This window comes from Crinia signifera, chromosome 1 (assembly GCF_055691185.1).
Source record: "Crinia signifera chromosome 1, ASM5569118v1, whole genome shotgun sequence".
Classification (NCBI taxonomy): Eukaryota; Metazoa; Chordata; class Amphibia; order Anura; family Myobatrachidae; genus Crinia; species Crinia signifera.
Window position 1 is genome coordinate 352,368,016 of NC_139217.1, and position 25,317 is coordinate 352,393,332.

General features: G+C 43.4%; 2 protein-coding genes across 7 annotated transcripts in view; one reads left to right on the forward strand and one right to left on the reverse strand.

The window, feature by feature from the left end:
- Positions 1–2,491, forward strand: part of GNAZ (G protein subunit alpha z) — a 107,412-nt gene extending 104,921 nt beyond the window's left edge. The window contains exon 3 of the mRNA XM_083148064.1: positions 61–2,491. Coding sequence (XP_083004190.1) covers positions 61–405 — 345 coding nt within the window. The 3' untranslated portion in view covers positions 406–2,491. The remainder of the gene's footprint in view (positions 1–60) is intronic.
- RSPH14 (radial spoke head 14 homolog) overlaps positions 1–25,317 on the reverse strand; it is a 241,662-nt gene that overhangs the window by 136,239 nt on the left and 80,106 nt on the right. For all 6 annotated transcript variants that reach the window (XM_083148009.1, XM_083148044.1, XM_083148037.1 and 3 more), the window contains 2 exons: positions 19,919–20,021; positions 9,871–9,989 (listed from right to left, as the gene is read on the reverse strand). In XM_083148009.1, the coding sequence (XP_083004135.1) occupies positions 9,871–9,989; positions 19,919–20,021 (222 nt within the window). The remainder of the gene's footprint in view (positions 1–9,870; positions 9,990–19,918; positions 20,022–25,317) is intronic.

Sequence of the window (25,317 nt, forward strand, 5' to 3'; positions counted from 1 at the left end):
TATCTGTGTACTATGGCTATGATTGTGTGCCTAATATAATATACTTTTCTTCTTCAACAGAGCCGCATGGCAGAAAGCCTTCGTCTGTTTGACTCCATCTGCAACAATAACTGGTTCATCAACACTTCTCTAATTCTCTTCCTCAACAAGAAGGACCTCTTAGCTGAGAAAATCCGGCGCATCCCACTCACCGTCTGCTTTCCTGACTATAAGGGACAGAACACGTATGAGGAAGCAGCAGTCTACATCCAGCGTCAGTTTGAGGACTTAAATCGCAACAAGGAGACCAAGGAGATTTATTCACACTTCACCTGCGCTACGGACACCAGCAACATTCAGTTTGTATTTGATGCAGTGACAGATGTTATTATCCAGAACAATCTGAAATACATTGGCCTGTGCTAAGTGTTTACACTGGAGCCTGTACAGGAAATAGGGCACATCTTTAACCCTGAGACCATGTGCCAGGGGAATAAAGTAAACACTAATATAGGGGTGAGGCTATTAAACCCAGAAGTTCCCCACTTACAGCACTGAAAGACCAGTGTGAACCCCTCACCCACACAAACTTCATTTTCACGGGGAAGGAGATCATGGCTGGATGTCTTCAGGTTGATAAGGTGTCCAGGAAAATGATGTATGTATTTGCTCCCTGTATCAAGTATGTGTGGTGTGCGTGTGTTGTATGTTGATCTGTTTGTGTCTGACTGGTGTCTGATGTGATAAACCTATGAAGCTCTCTGGATTTGTGTGACATTTTCTGGCTGCCCAGGAGGATCTAAGATGTGTCAGATATGGAGCGGTCACTGTAATCGCTGGGTTCTGTCAGAAAGGATGCTTTGTTGCCAGCACCGAACAAACAAAATAATAAAACAAACATGAATTATTCCAGCTATGTCTGGCACCTACTGTATGTGCCAAATCTACACAGGGTTCAATATTTTACTGTTGTGCATTTGCAACACTTAGCTGCATCATGAGGTAACATTTGGGTGCCTAAATGATTCCAGCTTCGGAGAAAACATACAAACCCACTTTCTGAATCATGTAGCTTCACTTCATAATGAGACGGAAAGCAGTGACATTCTCACCCACCCTTCTCAAAAACAATATAAATATTTCCCTAACTCATATTGAAGTGTTGTATTTTCCACAACTGAAATCACAGCTACATGGAACGTCAGGGGCTTTCTGCAGATCTTGACGTCACATGGTATTTCTGGAACAAGCAACTAGTATGATTTATAGGTAGTTTATCAAACTAAATACTATTAAATGTCAATATAAAGTATACAAACTTGAAGGGCTTTTTATTTTACTTAACGACCAACTGAAAACGACCTCGGGTTTTTTGATTTTTTTTTCAAGGTCAAGGCTTACTCCTTAATGTAGATTACAGCGAAATTACTGATGTATGTCAAAGACATACCTTGCATTATTTAGGTCTTATCATTACTGAGAGTATGATACACTTCCCATCTAAACTGATAAACCTGTTTTGCAGCTGCTTACTGTTGCAACTGAACAACAGTCGTTAGTGTACTAACCTTAGTAACTAGGACATGTTTTTATATAACCCTGACAGTTCCTACCATGTTTTGTAGGCTATCCAACAGTGTATCTGCACCACAAGAGCCTGTACTTTGCCATCTGTGCTTTGCTATAAGGTAATGCTTGCATTTCTTGATCCATCCAGCTGCCACCACCAAATCTGACGCAAGAATGGCGCTGAACAGGCTCCAGCTGCAGGCTTACCACACTAACATAACTGAGAACCCTATATCTTGCAAAGTCCTGCACTATTTTTCAAAAAGGAAAAAAAAAAACAGGACATTTTTAGGACATTTTAAAAAAAAAAGTGCTTGACTATTTTTATTTGTTAAGAAAAAAAATTAAAAAAAAAACACTGGAAAAAATATAAAACACTGGCTATTTATTTTGCAAAAAAAAAATGAAAAGAAACTTTCTGCTGAGTATTTACACTAAGAAAGTGAAACAAAGACTTTCTGTGTCTGACAGTGTGGAAAGGCCTACCATTTGTTTTCTTTAAACCTACGACATTACTAAGGAGGCGTCAGTGGAGCAATATGAACAATAACTCAATGTCATAATCTATAGGCCCAGCGTAAGGACGCAAAGTTCCTCTATTCTGGCAGTAGAGTTTTGGATGCCTGTGGGAAGTCTGTGTGTAAATATGTTGAGACCATGTAAAGCACATCCACTTGGTATGTTAATTCCTCTCCTTCCAGCTTCATGTGTAACTCAAGTCACACAGTGTCCTCCTGAAAATATAGCACCCAAAAAAAAAGTGTATAACTCCTCTGCCAAGGGCTTAAATCCTCAGGGTCCGCGGGGCCTGCAACACACTATGTACCTGTTACATGGCGTTGCCCAGAGTGCCTTGCAGGCTTCTTTGCCCCCTGAAGACTGATACTACAATCTCAGAATGAAATCTCTACTGGCGAAAGGGAAATAAAGATTTTGAACTGTTCATTTTGTGTTGTCTTCTCTTACAAGATGGGGCATCTTTTTGTGTAAATAATACTGCAAGATGTATGATAGTGTTACTATTCTGACACACTATGACGTGTGAAAATATTTTGGATGCACGTAAATTACAATGTTGGGATAAGTATGTGCTGTTTTTTGAGGATAAAGAGGAGCCTGCTGTACTAACTCTCAGGTATAAGAATGACGGTAGGTGTGTGGAAGGAAGGTACATGCATTACACAAAATACTTGTCCAGGGGTTCCCAAACTTGGTCTTTAAGCAGGGCCGAAACTAGGGTTTCCGGCGCCCGGGGCAAGGCAGTCTTTTGGTGCCCCCCCCCCACCCTAGTGATGCTGCGCGCCGGAGGCGCGCCGAAATTTTCGGGGGGCGTGGCCTAATTTGGGGGCGTGGCCTATAATCGCTGCTCCCCCGCGAGGCCACGCCCCCATTTTGCCGCTATGGGGGCATGACCCAGAGGCTCTGTGAGCCTCTAGCCATGCCCCCAGCCACACCGTAATGCCCATTACATACTATACAACACTGCAATGCCCATTACATACTATATAACACTACGCAATGCCCATGACATACTATATAACACCGCAATGCCCATTACAAATAAATACTCCGTAATGCCCATGTCATACTTTATAACACTAAGCAATGCCCATGTCATACTATATAACACGACGCAATGCCCATGACATACTGTATAACACACCATACACATTTGACACATAAGTGCCACTTACCTATATGCTCAATGCCAGGGGCTTCATGCCGATGCCAAGGTGGACTGAATTTGCTTGTTGCCGAGGGGGATAGATCTGTGCCTCTGTGCTCGTTGCCGAGGGGGATAGATCTGTGCCTCTGCTCGTTGCCAAGGGGGATAGATATGTGCCAGTGTGCTCGTTGCCGAGGGGGATTGATCTGTGCCTCTGTGCTCGTTGCCGAGGGGGATTGATCTGTGCCAGTGTGCTCGTTGCCGAGGGGGATTGATCTGTGCCAGTGTGCTCGTTGCCAAGGGGGATTGATCTGTGCCTCTGTGCTCGTTGCCGAGGGGGATTGATCTGTGCCAGTGTGCTCGTTGCCGAGGGGGATTGATCTGTGCCAGTGTGCTCGTTGCCAAGGGGGATAGAATGCCAGTGTGCTCGTTGCCAAGGGGGATAGAACCCCCCCCCTCCCCCACCTGCGGGAGGCAGACAGGCAGGCAGGCTTGTCAGTGTGCCTGTGCCTGCCTGCCCGTCCCCTCACGTCTCCCCCGCTGTATTCGCGGGAGAGACGTGCTGCTGCTGTGCTGTATGATTTTAACATTTCTAACTCCCGCTGCTGGACCGCTAGCCAATGGCCGTTCGCGGTCCAGCAGCCAATCAACTGGTGGCTGCTGGACCGCGAGCGGCCATTGGCTAGCGGTCCAGCAGCATATGCAGCACCGCAGCAGCACGTCTCTCCCGCATACACAGCGGGGGAGACGTGAGGGGACGGGAGCAGGGCAGCCAGCGGGGGAGCGGGGAGACGAGGGGGCGGCGGCGGGCGGCCATCTTTGATGTGGCAGCGGCTGCGGCGCTAGCTCCCCGCTGCTGCCGCTGGTCACACCAGCGTCCCCCTGCCTCCAGCGCCCCCTGCCTCCAGCGCCCGGTGCGCGTGCCCCCCCAGCCCCCCCCTAGTTACGGCCCTGCTTTAAGGCACCCTAACGGTCCAATTTTTATGTATATATATATGCTTGAGCACTTGTAAATTAATTGGTACCTCGGTAATTTTGATTTATCCATCTGTGCTTAGCCATGGATATCCTCAAAGCCTGTAATGTTATGGTACCTTGAGGACCATGTTAGTGAACCACTGCACTAGTCTGATGTTAAACATTATACGTTATGTACAGTATATGTTTTGAACTAAATCTCTGATCTAATAATGTTGTGCTAAATTTTGGTCTAAGAATGATAATAAGTATTTTATAGGCAATCTGTAAGGATAAGAGTAAGCATGGCATTCTGTGTGCGTTCAAACAATGACGTTATACAGTTTGCAATAAATCTCTAGTCTAAGGCCAGGTATGCATGACAGCTACTGGCAATCTTGCACAGCAGACTGCTAGTACACTTTAAATGATGTAATGAACGACACAACAATACCTCCTTCCATCTTTCAATACACTGCTCAGTGTGGCACATGATATCTTCTCATTGGCCATGTAGCACAGCCAACCAGAAGATGTCTCGGCCAGCCAGAAGATGTGCAGCATGACCAACCAGACAGGATGGTGCAATTGGGCATACACATTAGAAGATATGCATGATTTGTCTTTATGAATTGGCAAATTGTGCCAATATCACTCTAATGTGTACTTGGCCTAATAAGAATAATGGTGAGCATTATAAATGATGTATTGTGTTCTAAGAACGGATTCAGTATTAAATCCCGGCGGTCGGGATCCCGGCGTTCAGAATCCCGACGCCGGAATCCCGACAGCCGAAATGCCGACAAGGGGGGGACGTGGATCGCCCCCCCTTGCGGGCTCGCTGCGCTCGCCACGCAGCGGGCCCGGTGCCTCGCTACGCTCGGCACGCTATTTTATTCTCCCTCCAGGGGTGTCGTGGACACCCCAGGAGGGAGAAAGTGTCGGCATTTCGGCGGTCGGGATTCCGGCGTCGGGATTCTGAACGCCGGGATCCCGACCGCCGGGATCTTAACTGCATCCCCTAAGAACAATGGTGGACATGCATCTCTAAGCATATGGTGTAAGTTTTAGAGTATCTGATTGAATAATGTTGGTGAGTGTTACAAAATTATCTATGTTCTAAGAATTACGGTCATTTCTGGTCTAAGGATGAAGTTAAGCAAATCTGTAATGGTCAAAGGATGAACGATTTAATTTACCTAACCTGCGAAGCGGACATGTTGCAGTACTGTAGAATGCCAGTAACAGCAGGGGTACTCACCCCCCTCACAGACTGACTATGCCCCTAAAAATGATGGCAAACATTATGCAGTAATTATCTGTTCTCTTAGAATTATGGTAAGATTGTTGCAGAGGCATTACACAACTGTTTTCCATGAATGATGGTAGGTGTTATGTGTCTCCATTCTCAGAATGATGGTGATCATATTGCAGAAACAGTCACTGCTATGGGAATGATGGTAAATCTGTTGCAGTGTGTCACTGTTCTCAGAATTTTCCAAGAAATAACTATGGGAACGGTACAAGTATATAATGCCCGTGTTCAAATATATGCTCTACAGGTTTCCTTAGGATACAAAAATACACACGCACACAGTGTTACGAAGTCTGGCACTTGCCCCAGTGCCCCTTTGTCACTCATGTCACACAGAAACAGATGGAATATTATTACTGATAAATCATAAGCCACTGAATGCCAAGTCTCCACAGATTAAGCCACACAGGCAGACAGATGTCAGGCAGTCATGCCACCTAGTGGGGACATCCTGCTACTGCTCCCATAGGTCATGTTCTAAACCACTGAATTACTAGTTCTTACATTAAGTACATTGTGTATGGTTTGCTGTTATAGGGTCAGTAGAGGGAAAATCATTCCTTTGGCTAATACATTTACACTCACATTAATATATCGTTTCCTTAAGTTTACTGTGAAAAATCGCTTTGTTACATTGCAAATGGTGTAATCATATAGATATATCTGCGATACAACTTGAAGAACTGAACATTTGCATACAGTGAAAATAGGTTATAAGCTAAATACTTTGGGAAACATTTATGAAACATTTATGAAATCTAATAAAAATCATTAATACATAATGCTGTACAAACGTTTTAGACAGATGCAAAGAAATTCTGCAAAATAATGGTGTGTACACTTGGTGCGATGTATAGACATACAAACAATGACATTTAGTTTAAAAATCAGAGAGAAACATATAGATAGCCAGTAATGCCCCTCTCAGAATAGTGGGGGTCAAATATGCATTATGCTAGTAAAAAGTATCCCTGATAGTTGTAATGGTATTGTGCCAAAGTAATACCCATTTCAGACAGAAAAGTCTGAAAATCCCGGCAAATACATGGCATTTCAAATGCCGTGTCAATTTGCCGGGAGCAGCCTGACCCCCCTTCACACAGAAGAACAAATTACCGGGTTGAAAATTTCTACCCGGTAATTTGCTGAATAACACGGGTATTTCTTCTGTGTGAAAGGGTCAACACGGGTCATAAATCCCGTGTCCTCGACCCTGGTCAATTCCCGAGTCGGAGACACGGGATTTACGACACGGGTGTGCCCTTTCACACAGAAAAAGGACCCGTGTATTTAATGAAATTCCCGGGTGGAACTGCTTCACCCGGGTATTTCATTTTCTGTGTGAAAGGGGTATCAATGTGGCATTGTGAAAATACTGCTTATTGCAGTAGAAGAGTCACAATGTCACTCTGTAGATAATATCACACTTTTAGAATAGATTACAGTCTGTCCAATTATTATATGAACCTGTAAGGAGGGATTCACACTTATGTAGAAGGAATAATATCACATCATAAATTACGTGCAATCAGTAGGGAATCTCCTAAAGATCAACTGCTGTTATAATGTTATATAGCATGTTATAATATCAGTTCATTTATAATCAGTCAATTGTAAGTAAGCAGCCGGCGAGAATATTTAGAATACTATGGTGTCCGTGGACATCCTATTAGTTGCCTGCAGCACTCAATTAAATTTTATTAAGGTGATTCTTGGTCACTGTATATCAATCAGCGAGCAGACGATGATATAAAGTAATAGACAATTATCGTCTTAATACATAGGAGAATCTCCCCGCGAGGTATAAAGATAGTTTGCAAGAATAATAGTCTCCCAGAATGTCTCCATAGGATCGCTGCTGCCTGCTTTATATACACAATAGGTGGTATCTGGTATTCCTGGGTGGTCTCCCCACTCACGTACTGACCAGTGCCACACATGCCAGCTGACAAGAATATACAGTATTGGGCTTTAAGGTATGGGACATGAGCGTATCCCGTGGTTAGTGATGTCACGGATATACTGTAAATTAGAAGGGGTATCTGCTGTCTTTCGTCCCCAGGGGCACTCTGATAGAATACTCCAGTGCAGAGTAGCCTCCCTAAGTCTTCAGCATGAGAGTACCCTCTGAAAAATAGGGAAGTAAATGAGAAACAGCCCCTATGTCACATCACCATGCTGCTGCACATATTAGGGGTTATTTTGGTTCACATGCAAAAGGCAAATTCACTCTCCAATGGACAAAACCATGTGCACTGCAGGGGGGGGGGGGGGGGGGGCAGATGTAACATGTGCAGAGAGTTAGATTTGGGTGTTATTTTGTTTCTGTGCAGGGTAAATACTGGCTGCTTTATTTTTACACTGCAATATAGATATCATTTTGAAGTACAAACCCCACCCAAATGGAACTCTCTCTGCACATGTTACATCTGCCCCCCTGCAGTGCACATGGTTTTGTCCATTAGAGTGATTTTGCCTTTGCGAGTGAACCAGAATAACCCCCCCATTATGTATTGGTGGGAGGTGAGCTGTGTGTGGCAGAGTGAAGACCGTTAAGAGGTAAAAGAAGTTACAGAGGCATTTAGGGTATACCTGCGTATACCTGTAATTACTTTATAGCACAATGCCCCGGTACGGAGTGGAAAAGAGGGGGGGTACCTGGCACCTAGCCTCAGGATCGTCGCTAGCAGAGTGATGCTGTAGGGTCCCCCATGCACAATATTGCTATCAATTTTGCTATCGATTTTGACTATATAGTCAAAATCAGTATCCCAAATTGCACCATGTGTACACAGCATAAGAATGCTTAAAAAAAATGAGAAGTGTTAATAGTTTATTTGTAACAAATGACAAAATACAAAGTGATTGACAAGAAGAGAAAGCAAAATCAAAGCAATATTTGGAGTGACCACCCTTTGCCTTCAAAACAGCTTGAATTTTTATTGGTACAGTTGTACAAAGTCAGGGATTTTTTGGGATTGTAGTCAGGGGTAAGATTCATCAATCATACCGAACAGGTAATAACAATCATCATTTTTATATGAAGGTTGAAACACAATCATTAACTAAAACAGAAACAGCTGTGTAGGAAGCTTAAAACTGGGCGAGGAACAGCCAAACTTTGCTACAAAGGTGAGATTGTGGAAAACTGTTTCATGCCATAGGTCATACACCATGGCAAGACTGGGCGCAGCAACAATACCCAAGGTAGTTATACTGTAGCAGCAAAAACTCTCCCAGGCAAAGATTTCAAATCAATCCGGGGTTTTAAGATGTGCTGTTCAAGCTTTTTGATGAAGCACAAAGAAATGGGCAACGCTGAGAACCAAACATGCCGTGGTCAGTCAAAAAAAATGTAGTGCATCAGATGAAGACAATTCATGCTTACTTTCCTTTGAAACTTAAAAAGAGAAGAAACGGTAGTCCACAAAGAGTGGGCAGCCGTTCGCAGACAAGGATTCCTTTTTGGAGGCACACTTTTAATTTGTAGAGAATAATGTATAATGAGTTAAAACTTAACTTTTAATTCCAATTGGTCTAAAATGGTGATAACTCTATTAAGTCATATAAGGCAAAATTAGCCATGTAGAGTTAAACTATAAATAAATATTTAGCATATTTTCATGTGAACAAAAAGATGGCCACTGATATATTTTCTCGTATAATCGGGTCCAAATCAGTGGCAGTTGGTGGTGTCACTGATTTGGACACGATTACCAATACCATTGAGATGGAAACAAGGCTAAGCAATTCAAATATGCACAAAAACAAAGGGACTGGGGTTCAGAAAAGTGGTAGCCGTTGGTATGGACTGATAAATTAATATTTGTCTCCTAGGTTCCATGCGAGTTTGGGGCTGCACTTCAGCAAATCAAGTTGGGAATTTGGTCAGGATTAATGTTCTCAGTTCTGAGAAACACAATAGGGAGGCATCTGATTTTCTCCAAATTTATTCTGCAGCAGGAAAACAACCCCAAAGTGTAAAGAAGAACCAGAAGCTCTGGAAGTTATGATATAATCTCCACATCTTGTCTGGGATTGCATGAAGAAACACAATGATTTGAGCAAGCCTACATCCACAGTTCTGTGGTTAGTTCTTTAAGATGTTTGGAACAACTTCCCTGCCTAGTTCCTTCACAATCTGTGTGCACATATACCTAGAACAATTGCTGCTGTTTTGAAGGCAAAGGATGATCACAGTGAATACTGGTTTGATTTAGATTTCTCTTCTGGCCTTTTATCCTCACTATTAATTTTGATAATTAATACAAATAAACTATTATCATTTCTATTTTTTTAAAGCATTCTTACTTTGCAGCACTTTTCCATAAAACTTTTGCACAATAGTGTATAATATATATACTGTAGGTAAGTATGTACATACCAGCTGGAAGCTCAGACAGCATCTGAAATGTCTGATGCATGTTCATCCGACAAATATTAACAGGATCATCAAGGAGACGGGACAGGGCAATAATAACGTCACTTGACAAGATACCTTCCCTGAAAGAAGAATAACGGAAATAAGCAAATATTTTATCTTTGGAGATTGATAGACTTTTTGTTTTTATGAAGTAGATCAGGAATATATTTAAGGAGAGTTGAAATGTTTTGCACTAAGAGGCTAGCTATGGTTAAATACAGAATATGGAGCTAGGTCATGTAAGTACTCAACATAGGTTGCTCAATTCTACATGTCACAAATGAATAACCAATTGCATAAAATTGTTCTGAAAAAGGCAATTTTCACTCATTGATAAATATTTTTTGCTTATAAAAAGAACTGTATCATGTTCTTTTTATTATGAAAGCCTATGTAGATAATTGTACGGAGCAGTGTTGGATCTTGATCACATTAGGTTAAGTGCAACCTGGAATCACTTCATTGCAGTCATGTATGGTTGCTGTGCTGTCACACCAGTATTTGCTTTCCAGATAGAAAATGCATTATCCTGAAGATCCTGTGCTGATTCTAGGCTGTTGTTGGAAATTCCCAGTTTCCTTGTCACACGAGAATGCTTCAGAGTGCAGTATGCATTGTCTTTGCAGATTGAGCATTTCTCATTGAGTAATGGAAACATTCCTATTGAGAGCTTGGTGTCACTACAGGAAATTCAGCATGGAACTTTTTTCTGTCTGGAAAAACTTGGCACGGTAAAACGCCCATCTGGCATTACCCAAAACCAGCAATAGTTAAAAAAATATGTTACAAACATTTCAGCACTATTAAATATACAGTAATAGGGTCAATCCTGTGATGCGCATAGGGTGCAATGTGCCATTTCTGTGGCATGTTAATGTCGGCAACAGCACCCGGACTTGCACTCTTCACAGGCTTAAATTAGCCCGACTTCCCACAAAAGTGTTTGGAATCCTATGGGGAAGTGAGCTCTTTTGGCCACCATAAAGTGCAGCAGCTGCCATGATAACTCACACCTGCAAGATCATCAGGGGTAATTGGATTGAGACCAATGTGTGGTCTCAACATTTATATTATAAATAACAAGTGTAAGTGGGTTGATGAAAAATATTTGATAGACCAAGCCAACAACAATCCTGGTCCATCCTATGGCCAATATTCAATGGTCCAGTGAGCGCAGGGGCAGAGTACGCTGTAACGCTTTCACCTGCGCTTGCCGGGCTTTCGCGGACATGTTGACATGCTGGTCACCGTATTCAACACCTCAGGGGCTCGCTGCCCCTGAAGGCGAAAATACCCCAATATGTCAACACGGCGGCGGCAGGCATGATGGCGGGCAGCTGGTGCTGCACAGCCAGGAGGGGGACAGAGCGGCCGCTGCGGTGGGATGGAGTGCTACAGCACACAGTAGTCACTGCAGGGAGGGCCGGTGACCCTGCGTGTAGTGTGTGCTGAGCTGGTCCCGCTCCGAGCATATGCAATGAGCGAGACCCAGCACAGTGAATATTAATGAGCGGGTCCCCTCTCCCCTGCATATGTAATGAAAAAAAACTTTTTACATTCAAAATATATTTATGTGCAGCATGTTAAGTAACAAAAATAGCAAGATCCTTCAAATAATAAAAAACTGATTTTTGGACACCAAAAAAATGAATAGAAATCATTTATTTTAAAAGTACACATTGCAGTTCACCTAAAAAAAGATGTTGAATGCAAAATGATGAAACTCTGCAAAAATCACGGTGAAAGCAGTTTTCCATTTTAGCATTGAATACACTTTCGGCGAATTAGTCAAAACCCCATTGAAATACACGAGCGAATTGCAGCGACCAGGAAACTGTGAATTGGCCGGCATTCACTGAGTTGGCCGGATCATTAAGTATAGCGAATACCATTTTCGGTGAAAAAATTCACAGTTTCGCCGAAAAAACTGCCCTGTTCACCGAAAAAAGCAGTGAATCAAGAGCATTGAATTCTGGCCTATGGGCCTTATTCTGATTGACTCGCAAGGCTGCAAAATTCAAAGCCTTGCAAGTCCATCAGACTCCGCCCGCAGGCGGGGAGAAATCCATCAGACTCCGCCCGCAGGCGGGGAGAAATCATTCGATGGTCGACGACCATCGAATGATTTCTCCTGTGCATGCAGTTCAGAGTGACTAATATAGTCACTCTAAACTGCGGCCGCCCTGTGCAAGGACAGCCGGTGATGTCAGCTGCCCGCTCCCCCCCCCCCCGCGCGCATGTCCGTCACGGCCTCATTACCATGAGAACGCCCAGCGTTCTCATGGGAACGACCATGGAACGCTGGGTGTTCCCATATGGTGATGGGGCAGCCCAGCGCCCCCCAGCACCTGCACGCAGTCTAGGGTACATGCACCCGGCGAACTGAAAGTTCGCCATGGGTGCACGCACCCTGTGTCTGCACATGCGCAGAAATGCTCCTGCGCATGCGCAGACACTAATTATCGGTCTTCCGTGCGAACGCACGGAAGACCGAAGGAATCAGAATAGGCTCCTATATCTCAAGTATTCTCCCAATAGCATGCTGTATTCTTTCTAGGATCTGTTATGTAACTCACTTGTTACCTCTCCTGACACACAAGTGTAGAACTTCTCTAGAGCTGCACCTGTTATTTGGAACAGCCAGCAACACTCCCTCGAATCTCTAGGTTCTGAACCGTAAAACAGGCACTGAAAAGCTTTGGTAAATCTCACCAGTGCTTTTCCCAACCAGCTTTTTTGTATATCTAATGGGGCCTACAGTGTAGAGGCTATAGCGATAGAGATGCGCAGCCCCACGCACCAAAATCGCCCACGTTTAATATTCAGCATGTTGGATAAATCTATAATCGTTCTCACCGGGGAACCCTGGCCCTGACAGATCGCGCAGCACACAGCGTTGACACATCGTTGTGTGCTCAGCGATCTTGTTGAAGCACTCTGAGCGATCTAGCATTGCTCATAACGCTTCAGCATCTCCCCGTGTGTAGGCTCTATAACACCCTAAGTCTCTTGCATCCCTTATCAATGTGTTAGCAGATGTCCAAAGCCCTGCTTGTATTTTCATGTGCATCTGCATTTAGTACAGAAAGTTTAAAGATTAGTAATTATGTAACCAAACGTGTGGTGTTCAGAGCATTATGAACCAGTTGCAGAACTTGTGGGTGATGGGCCCAGGTAAAAAAAATATGATGTGGGCCCCCCTCCACCACCCCAACCCAAGTTCAATAATCAACATGCCAGTGGGTGACAGGGAGAGGCAGGGGGTGACCGAGAGAGGTAGGGGGAGGCAGAGTGTGACAGGGAAAAACAGTGGGTGACAGGGTGAGGGTGACAGTGGCATCACTAGGTCCCATAGTCCTCAGGGGCCCCTGCACCAATTATAGTTCTGCCTCTGTTATGAACCCATTGGTTTATTGTGGACAGACCAAGCACATAACACATACCAGCAGTGTCCGATATATCAGTGCTCAATATTTGTGCCCAGCATGTAATTACAGTACCCAGTACTTTACCAACCCAAGCATATCATGTACTTGTGATTTCAGAAACACTAACCCACCTGTACTGTCCATGTGACCTTTGTCCTCAATACATTGTTGTGATCAGAATGTTCCCATTGTGTCTAGTGCATTCATTCATGTACTCAGAACTTACTAGCACATCTTTACCCAACATAAGCTTAGTACATTTGTCAACTTGTGTAAAATGACAGAACATTACAAGCACCACCTGATAAGAATAGTAGTATTTTTGGAGTTAAAAAAGAAAAAAAACTAACAGAAAGAAAAAACATTTGTCATAAGAGACATGGGGCCAAATGTAAGTCGTACATTCACTATATTCACTATAGAAGGAGAAGGGAAGGGACCACAGTTAAGTTGCAAGGACATTCATAAAAATAAGGTAGATGGAGGTACATTTACTAGGGAGAAAGTCCGAACAGAACTTTCAAGACTGAAAGTGGATAAATCAATGGGGCCAGACGGAGTGCATCCAAGGATACTAAAAGAACTAAAAGATGTGTTGGTAGCGCCATTAACAGATTTATTCAACCAGTCACTAGATACAGGTGCAGTTCCAGAGGACTGGAGAAAAGCAAATGTAGTTCCACTGCACAAAAGCGGAAGCAAAGAAGAAGCAAGTAACTACAGACCAGTGAGCCTTACATCAGTAGTAGGGAAAATAATGGAAACACTATTAAAAGAAAGAATAGTGGAATATCTTAAATTAAACAACTTACAGGATCCAAAACAGCATGGTTTTACTGCAGGGAGATCATGCCAAACAAGTCTCATTGACTTTTTTGACTCCGTGACCAAAATACTAGATGAAGGGGGGGCTGTAGATGTGGCATATCTAGACTTTAGTAAGGCATTTGACACTGTCCCACATTGCAGGCTGCTAAATAAACTTGAAAGTGTGGGATTGGATTATAAAACAATTAAATGGATAAGAACCTGGTTGCAGGATAGGAAACAGACAGTTGTCGTAAATGGAGTGCATTCTATGGAGGGACATGTTACCAGTGGAGTACCCCAGGGATCTGTACTTGGACCAGTGCTCTTTAATATCTTTGTCAGTGACATTGCAAATGGTATTGAAGGGAAAGTATGCCTTTTTGCAGATGATACAAAGATATGCAACAGAGTAGACACACCAGGAGGGGTAAATCAAATGACTGATGATCTAAGTAAACTTGAGAATTGGTCAAGAGAATGGCAACTACAGTTTAATGCTAAAAAATGCAAAATTATGCAATTGGGACTCAAAAACCCAAAGGCTCAATATAGTATCAAGGGTACTATAATGGAAACTACTGAGGAGGAAAGAGATCTAGGAGTCACTATTTCAAGTGACTTAAAGGCAGGGAGGCAATGTAACAAAGCAATGAGGAAGGCTAGTCAGATGCTTGGTTGCATAGGGAGAGGAATCAGTAGCAGAAAAAAAGACGTAATAATGCCACTTTATAGGTCATTGGTACGACCTCATCTGGAATACTGTGTCCAGTTCTGGAGGCCATATCTTCAGAAGGATATAAATACATTGGAGAGTGTACAAAGAAGGACAACTAAAATGGTTCATGGCCTACATCACAAAACTTACCTGGATAGACTAAAAGATCTTAACATGTATAGTTTGGAGCAGAGAAGGGAAAGGGGGGACATGATAGAAATCTTCAAATATATCAAGGGTTTTAACATAGTACAGGTGGGAAATTTTCTTCAAAGGAAAACAAGTAATAAAACACGAGGACATGCACTGAAACTGGAGGGAGGTAGGTTCAGGGGAAATGTTAGAAAGAATTACTTCACAGAAAGGGTAGTGGATAAGTGGAATAGCCTCCCATCAGAGGTGGTAGAGGCTAAGACAGTAGAACAATTTAAACATGCTTGGGATAGGCATATGAATATCCTTACAAAGAAATAAGGATTAAAAAGGGTTGAGTTTACCTGAAGGGTAAAAAAGGGGCAGACTAGATGGGCCAAATGGTTCTTATCTGCCGTCAAATTCTATGTTTCTATGTTTCTATGTACATGTGGAATGTACAACTATTGCCACAAATGTAATAGGGTGCAAATTTTTAGCACAAAGTAGAAACAGATTGCGATTTCTGGTGATTTTTTAGTAATGGAAATGTGCAATTTTTAAGGTAAGGTGCATTTTTTTTCAAGGTAAAGAGAATGTGCATTTTTCTACTATGTTAAAATAAAAAAAGGCATGGGGTCCCCCTTCCCGAGCATAACCAAAAATACAGGGGACAACCAATACTGCAATAAGAACTACTATAAATGAACACCCACACACACAAACACACACGCCATGAAAGTAGAATTTTATATACATGCACATACACATACATACATTGGTACTTATTTATTATCTGGGCTCCCATGTTAAATGCACCCCATTTTTTCATATCCCTACTATCCAACTACGCATGGAGTTGATTTTATATAGTGTGGCGAGGGGACGTGGTCTCATAAGAAAAACGGGAGCCCAGATATTACATAAGTACCCATACATTACTTACTTACGTTCCCACATACTTTGGTCCTCTTCTCCAGTAGAATCCAATAGGGAGGTGTGAAAAAAATATACTAGGTCCAGTGTAGATCACGTCCACTTCATTTCAAGTTGCATCCACAGAGAAATCAGCCCGACCGCAAAGTCATTTGAAGGTGTGACCCCTATTGACCTTGGGGATACCTTCAATTGATTTTGCAGTCTTACTGATTTGCCGGTTCCCCCATCATATGAGCCAATGTTGTTTTCATAACATTGGCTACAATGGGATGCTAACAGCCAATCAGTTTCAGAGCTCCTATGGTGCTCGCAGCTAATTGGCTGAGGAGATTACCATTTATTTACATCAGTGGGATTCTTATTCAGTTATATGGAGGAGCAGCATGTGTAAACACACATGCTGCGGCTCAGTCAGTGGGATTGGGATAGCATATTTTTGTTAACCCTGTGGATGCTACTGTTTTTGCACCAAAATGGGTCTGCTTTTGGTGATTTGTTCTTGCCTGCGTCAGCTTATCTAGGCTAACTGGATAGCTCCAGGAGATACAGTTATCCACAGCAAATTAACACAGGTAAATGGATACACTGTGCTATGTGCAGGCCTCATGGCAGGTGCTATACAGGAAAAAAATCTATTTAAATTGGTTGGGTTTTATAGCAAACCAGGAAAAAAACAGGCAACAATCATGAATGCACTTGTATAGATTTCAGTACAGCCTTAAATGGTCTCAGTGGAGAATGGGGTTGCCTTACCCAAGGTCCATGCACAAATGTGAAAACAGGTGCGCCTAAGCCACACTGTATTTCAGAAAATAAGAACCGAACATGCCCCCACTTCTTTTTTTGGGAGCAGAGCTGTTGGCACGAGAGGCTAAAATTGCATTGCCTAGTACTTTCCCCAAAATTTGCTATGCCTTTCAGTAATGCAAAAATGTGCAATATCTTAGTTCAGCCAATACCTCTACAATCAGAACAAAGCATTTTGGCTAAGTCATTCACTGATCCAGTGGTTTAACTTTTGTTTTAAGGAGGGGCCTGATAATAGTGGCAACAGCCCCTACTTAAGTACAAACTTGCCTACCCTCCTGGAATGGCAGGGAGCCCCCCCGCAAATAGGATCCTCCTCCCAGCCCCCTGTATAGCCAAGCCTCCCAAAGACCCCACTGCATAAAATCCTGAAGTTTGTGGGGAGGGGGCTGTGAATTGCATCATTTTAGCACCTACGCGGACCCTCAAATTACTGCATCTTACTGTCATGGAGGCGGAGCTTGGTTGACGGCAGCCTCGCCCCGCCCCTCCCTTCACTCAGAGTGAAGAAAAGTAGGCAGGCATGCTTAAGTGTGCAGAGATAAAGCATTTTGTTAGTTTTGGACATCATGCCCTCCTGATTTGGCCACCATGAGGCAAATACCTGATTTTTCTTGTCTTGCTCTGTAGTTTTAGTAGACATAATTTGTAAATTTGGTACTTGTTTCCTATCTGGGCGCCCAGGTTTTCTACGTACGGCACCGTAATGAAATCGGATCGCATCGCATCGGATTCGGTACTCGATGATGTACGATGGCATACGATGCTATCTGATCCGATCCGATTTCATTTTAAATTGGATCGCATCGCATGCGGTGCACAATGCTGTACGATGGTGTCCGATCCGATCCGACTACATTTTGTATCGGATCACATTTATTTCATTCAAATATTTTATTTGAATTAAATTTTTTTTTTTTTTAAATAACCATTTCAGGCCCTGGTCACCACCACTATCCACGTGATCCCGAAGCGTGGCGAGCGGCGGCGGTACGCGTCCTCCGACTTTTTCATACCCCCACTATCCACGTCGGCGTGGAGTTGAGAATAGAAAGTGTGGCGAGCGCAGCGAGCCACCGAGCCCGAAGCGTGGCGAGCGGACGCGGATACCTGTGAAGCCTGCGAGGGGACACGGATACCTTCACAGGTATCCGTGTCCCCTCGCGGGCTTCACAGGTATCCGCGTCCCCTCGCGGGGCTCGCTGCGCTCGCCACGCTTCGGGCTCGGTGGCTCGCTGCGCTCGCCACACTTTCTATTCTCAACTCCACGCCGACGTGGATAGTGGGGGTATGAAAAAGTCGGAGGACGCGTACCGCCGCCCCTCGCGGGGCTCGCTGCGCTCGCCACGCTTCGGGATCACGTGGATAGTGGTGGTGTCGTTGGTAATGGGGGAACAAAATCGGATCGCATCGTTCAATATCGTGTATGTGCATTTGTGGTATCCGATGCGATCCGATTTTTATACGGAGAATAGCATGGTGCGCAATTAACGTAGCGTGCACCCAGATAGGAAACAAGTACCGTAAATTTTAGCTGCACTTCTGGAAAAAGCTCACTAAGAACAATCCCAAGTTCCCTCACTCGTATGATTAATTCAAAAGATGGATTTCAGCTTCTGTCTGTCAGCAGGCTTGCCACCTAGCAGCAGCTGGTGGGTGAATGAGAAGTCTCCATGTTATTGCTGGTAAAGTGTGTGGGGGGGAAACAGCTGTCCCATTGCAGGGCCAATCAACTGCACTAAAGGTCATGTGGCTGCTTGCGGCCACCCTCAAGTACATTTTTTTTCTGGAACGAATAAAGTTTGCAGGTAAGTCAATAGACTTCTGAAAACTTTCTGGAACGAATAAAGTTTGCAGGTAAGTCAATAGACTTCTGAAAACTACTGTTAATTCTATTTCACAGAATCCACAAACCTGCTGATTTTCCAGGTGCAGTGCCATGACTACGAAGGTGTGTGCACTAGGCAGACAAGAAGCTGTGCTTGCTGGAATAAAGTGTTGACGTATGTAAATAAACACTACTCTGTGTGTGGGCAGCTTAAATCACTCCAGTTATGATACCAATCATGTGGTTATCAGGGGCAAACGCAGGATTTTCAGAAGGGGGTTTCCGGAGATGGACACTTAGGTGACCCAGTATATGCCGGGTCAGTTAAAGTATTATAGATAGACCAAATGTATATAAATAATTATAATAAAAAAAAAAAATATATATATATATAAATATATATATATATATATATACACATACAGGGGCAGCAACAGTAGTGTAGACCCCTGGGCATAGCAATGTATTGGGGCCCCTACCGATCCTCCAGCGATAGGGGTGGGGGAAGCTTTGATGTCCCACGGGTGGTAGGGGGTATTATATCAATCGCTCAGCATGTAGGGCCTGGATCAGGAATTTCCACTAATTACCCCTTTATTGCACAGATGGTGGGAGATTGGGTGGGAGAAGGGGGCATTGGGCTGAATGAAGGGGCCCTGATACATAACTTCCAGGGTGGTAGAGGATGTTTAATATGCAGAGATGGGGTGTATAGTGGAGTGGGCTTATTATTCATAATTTTCTGGTGGGAGGACAGCTTGCTTGACTGCAGATATCTCCAGTTCCCGGAAACAGATTTCTTAGATTTTAATGGAATTAAAAACTAGAGAATCCCACCTACCAAATGGTATTGGGGACTAGGGGATCAGAGTTCAGGAGGCAGAGCAATCCGCCAAAGAGTATATAAAACTACATACCAGGTGTGTGGAGCTGGAGCAGTAACCAGCTGCTGGAAGGCTGATATCTCTGGTATTGTGAATAGTAGAGACAAGCTACTAGTGTCCATCAAAGAGGGAGAGTCCCAGCTTTTGGAATATATCCTCAGAAAAACTCTTAGTCAGACATAACCTGAAATATCTGACTGGGAAGAGCAATTAACAGGCTTGGATGGGGACCATTGTTTTGAAGTCAGATATCTCCGGTTCCCAAGGGCCGATTTTTAAAATTCTTGTACCAATGAAAAGAGGGGACCCTCAGCTTTCAGCCTAGGGTCCTTAGACTCCTGGGGGGGTTTTCTGGGAACTCACAAACCCCCCCCTGCGTGCGCTACTGGTTATCGCTTCCCAACCTGTCTGTCTATCATTCTGATGCTATCATTTCAGAATCTCTTCCAAGTCAAAGGTCACCTACCTTCCAGCATTATGACTGGCCATGATGTAAAATACTTCGGTAGTCTTTTGTCGGACAGTGCAGTCTTGGTCAGCAAGGAGATTTTTCAAGCTCTCCATGAAACCTGTGTAGTAAAAACACGGTGTCATTTCTGCAGATGCGGAGGATAGATGTTGATAAATGAGAACATTGTTTTATCTGATTGCAAAACTTTTGTTATAAGAACTTTATAAGAATTATGTATTTGCTCCCTTATATAGTTTTAAGGCTAGTTCTGAGTAGGGAGCAAAGTAAAATAATAATAAAAAAATTTCACCATGCTTCACTCAGCAGATTAACAGGAGATTTAACATTTGCAAAGAGAGAGATTTCAGAAAGGCGTCACCAAACTCCCATTTTGCAGACACTGTCCCACCCGTGGGCTGCAGCGACCTGCGGTTAGGAGTAGGAAGTATCCTATGTGCGTCTATTCACAGGAGAGAAGGACTGGTGCATATCCAGCAGCTCCTACAGCGCTGGGCATTCCCTCACAGTGATGAAAACATAGGTGGGGTTTGTGTGTATGGCGATTTCCCTTAAGGCCATGCCCCCTTGCCACCAGGCTACGCCCCCCAATTTTGGATGCGGGAGCAGATGTCCATCCTACCTCAGGAAAAAAGTTGGTAGGTATGGAGAAATGATGTAAATTCCATCCACAAATGATATTCCAACATTACACTGGTATGTAAACAATAAACCACTATAATTCTGATACAGCTGAAAATGTCAAGTGCCCTCTGCCTTTTTTTTCTTATACAATAAAGCACAGAGAATTCTGTCAGACCTGACAATAAGAGCAAATCATTTCCCTTATAATAGTTTAGTGAGCCTATTTATTATTGGCTGCATTTCTGCCTCGTTAATCACCATCTGTTATCACTGCTATTGGCCATGAAACAGATTAATTGACATGGCTAATTATAACTGAAGCCATTCTTGAACTGTGAATCTAATACTAGGCAATGCATTTCTCAAATGAAAACACACTGTTAGTAGTGTATACAGGAGGAGTACAGTGTTAGTAGAGGTGCATACACACTGGGCATTTTACCCAAATTTGGGCAGTCCCAAATACTCCTTGTGAGATTACGCAATCAGCTCCTTGGTAAAAGTGCAGGTTCTCTAACAGAGACAATCCTCCTTACAAACGTCCTCCTTGTGTATATGGATGGTGGCTGGTCCCAAAGGTAAAAAGAATGTCCTTAGTCCAATAGTAACACCTGACGCGTTTCCCTGCTTTGTAAGCAGCTTTATCAAAGGTCCACCTTTGATAAAGCTGCTGACAAAGCAGGGAAGCGCGTCAGTTACCATCCATATACACAAGGAGGACGTTTGTAAGGAGGATTGTCTCTGTTAGAGAACCTGCACTTTTACCAAGGAGCTGATTGCGGAATCTCACAAGGGGTATTTGTGACTGCCTGATATTTAAGGAACATCCACCTATTACATCTGTGGCGACCGGCTCGGTAATTATTATAAATCACCGGAGACACCACCTACACCTCCATATATACGGAATGACATGGCTATAATACATGTCCCCAAGCCCTGGCATTAAATGTCCCTCAGGTCCTTTTAAATCATTATGCCTTTTTAGCTATTGCCAATCATATAGTGTGTTTTCATTTGTATGAATTGTTTTTATTACATATTGTCAATTTTTAAACATTAGTGTCCAGCGCTGCTTTGTATATACTGGTGTGATCCTCACATCAGTATATTTTTCTACTGCAGTTACAGTATACAGCAAACAAACACAAGTTAGTTACACAACTCACCCATAGTTGCCTACCCTCCTGCATTCTGCAGGAGACTCCCTGAAATAGAAGCAATCTCCCTCTCTCCCTCATTAGTCTAGCAATCTCCCTCATTTCACCTAGCCCACATTACACTGTTACATTTTTGGGGAAACAGGAATAAGAGATTGATACCTTTACATTGAATCATCAGCACCATTTGCCAGCACTTTAGCAAGTACAGTACCTCTTTCTAACTGCTTTGGAGCTCATTTCCAGTTGGATATAAATCATTTTAAAAGATTCCTCTCAGATGTAGCAGTACACACCCACGCTTCTAGGTGCCACGTTCACAATCTCTTTTCACAATCTCTCCATATATGGAACTAGACACTCCCTTTGTGTGGAGCATGACACACACCCTCAATGGGGTGCTGTGAAAATTATATTTCCAACAATAATCTCCCTCAAACTAGTTTTCAAAAGTAGGCAAGTATGTACAACTCACCCCTCTGTCTGTCTGCAGTCTGCACTCTGTCTGCACACTATGAGGAATTGACTGACAACAACCACTGCACAGAACTGAAAGCACCCCTCTGTCTGCAGTGCAGTCTGACTCTAGTCGGCACTGCACATGTTAACAACATTAACAGTTTAACTACACTACTACACTAAGGGCCTTATTCTGATCGGAGCGGCCAAACGTGCGTACGTTCGCCATTACCGCACGCTAGCCGTACGCGGCCGTTAGGGTTAAGTCCACCCACAAATCAGCCGCTTACGTACGGCCAGAAATACCGTAGAAGGGGAGTGCCGTACAAATGAGCGTACGGCAACGTACGCGGACGGCCCAGTTTGCACGGACGGGTCCCTATTGTTTTCAATGGAAAACTCAGCTTATGTCACCGCTCGTGAGAGTGAGCGTACGTCCGTGCACGCTGGCATACCCTTCACATATATGGACCTGCAAATCTTGCCTCTCAACTACTAATCTGACAATTGATTAATTAATCTATTTGTTATTCACTTATTGTTTTCTATTAACTCAATTGTCTACCTTAATAAAGACCTAATAAAACTACATTTTAACCCTCATTACATGTATATTTGTTATGTTCTAATGTGGCATTTTAATCACTATCTATGTGTCCCCATATTGCTGTTACTTTTAAATCAAGTTATGTTGGTGTTTCTGTATATGTACTAAATTATGTACGTAATTACTTTGTCCAAAATGTGTAACATGTATACCTACCCTGATGTTATGTGTGATGTTTTAATCGAACAACATTAAACATTCATGCATTTTCACTATGTGTTATTTTACTCAAAAACACACACATTCACACATCAATCATTACCCCTCACCTCAAATTACAAGTATAACGTACAGTACACATCTGTATGTACCTACCCTTACAAGCCCTCTAACATATTTATTAGTAAAAACACAGGCAATTTATAACAGAATCGAAACTTTTATTTGTAACAAACATAATAAGGGGGGGGGGGGGATAAAAATAAATTAAATGAGGGCCTCCAGTTGCCCAAAAAGAATCAATAAATAGAGGAGGGTCAGGAACATTTCCCTCATTATTCTGGCGACCTCCTCCTGTTGCTGTTCAGTGTCTGTAGTGAAGGGATAAAAAAAAAAAATTAATATATAACATACACAAATGTTTGTTGTATTTGTACATAATAAAAAGTTCAGAGTTATGTGTGAAGGCCACATACATTTGTAAACTACATTGAAGATGGGTCTGCTGTAAACACAGTACTAAAAAATAATATGTTAACACACACATACTGTACATAGTAAATAACATTAATTCAATTACTCCTTCATCAATGAATGTATGCTGTATCCCAATTGGTACTTTGGTTTTGGGGGGACTCTCCTCTAACCTCACAATTAGCCTGTGCTATTTAAGGGTTATGACATTGTTGTGGCTTAAGCACTCCTTACTATTTTAAATTTAGGACATTGCTGTACAAATTATAGGCCTACAGCTATGTTTGTAAAGCATGCATCCGCATGGCCTCACACACTATTACCAAAACAATCTCTACATTTAAGTTGCACCAGTGGCAGATTAAGCCTTTGGGGGGCCCGGGGTACTTTAGAGCGGGGGGCCCCCTTGCACTTGTCATTACTGGCCGCATACTGCATGGGCGAATATTATACTGTCAAAACATAGAGTAAAGGCAGAATAAACTTGGTCAATGGTTACCTGCAGGGGATATATATATATATATATATATATATATATATATATATATATATATATATATATATATATATATATATAGACAGGGGGTTGGCGGCACTCGGAATAATAATAGACACCATATATATATATATATACACACACCACATGAAAAGCCTGTGTTTGTCCCTCTTGCCCTTACTCTGGAGGAGACCTCACAGTCCTAGTGCTGCCTCTGATTAAAAACCCTCCTATGACTAAGCTGCTGCTGCTGTTCTCCATGGACCTGAGAAGCATGTAATGAGCTCCACCAATCAGAGCTCAGCACAAACTTCTCAGCCTCTGTCCTCTGGTGCAAAGTGTCATGGGACTTAGTCAACTCCCAGAAATGCACTGCACACTTGTGCAATCAGTGTGCCTTGCCTCCCGATGCTCAGCACCATAAATCATTGTCACATTGGCAGATAGGTGAAGCTGCAGCACTACCCCACCCATGCACAAAACATTTAGCTAAAAAAAAACACATAACTTAAACATTGTCTTTTTAAAAAAAAAAATGACAACCACAGGGGGCCCCTAGCTAGAGGGGGTCCCAGGGGCACTGACCCCTTGCGCCTCCATTATAATCTGGCCCTGTGTTGCACATCATGCTGGGAACTGGAGTTACCCAACACCTGGAGCCACATAACTACCACACCACTAATGTCGGATATCTCATTGGATGTACTGTTATGTCAATTATTCAAGGGGTGAGGCATGGCCACACTCAAAAAAACCACCAAGGGGACCCTTGTTCCTGGAGAAGGACAGGACACACCTCATGGTCGCCCTGCAGTGATATGTTGCAACTAATGTTGATGTTGGATACACATATGTGGTTGTTGTGATTGTTTATGTGTAGAAATGTGTAGGTCAACATTAGACACATTATTTACTTACGGCTACATGAGCCATCCTGGGCGCCGCTGGTTGGCTGTGGAGTGGTTGGGGAAGGCAGGAGCAAGGAGGATGGTCCTGGTGTTTGGACCGAGGTACTGGGTGTTACTGGGGAGTGGAGAGGTTTGGGGGTGGGTGGTGGAGAGGTGTAGGGGGGTTGGAAATGGGGTGGGGAGGGGGGGGTTGTGGAGGGGGTGGGGGTTGTGGAGGGGGTGGGGGTTGTGGAGGGGGGGGGGTTGTGGAGGGGGTGGGGGTTGTGGAGGGGGTGGGGGATGGGGAAATTGTGTGGGTGAAAACTGCACCCTGGGTCTCCTCTTCTTCCTCCTCCTCCTCTTCTTCCTCCTCCTCTTCTTCCTCCTCCTCCTCTTCCTCCTCCTCCTCTTCCTCCTCCTCTTTCTTCTCCTCCTCCTCCTCCTCTTCCTCCTCCTCCTCTTCCTCTTCCTCTTCTTCCTCCTCCTCTTCCTCCTCCTCCTCGGCTGCCTGGTCCCGGGCTGCCTGCTCC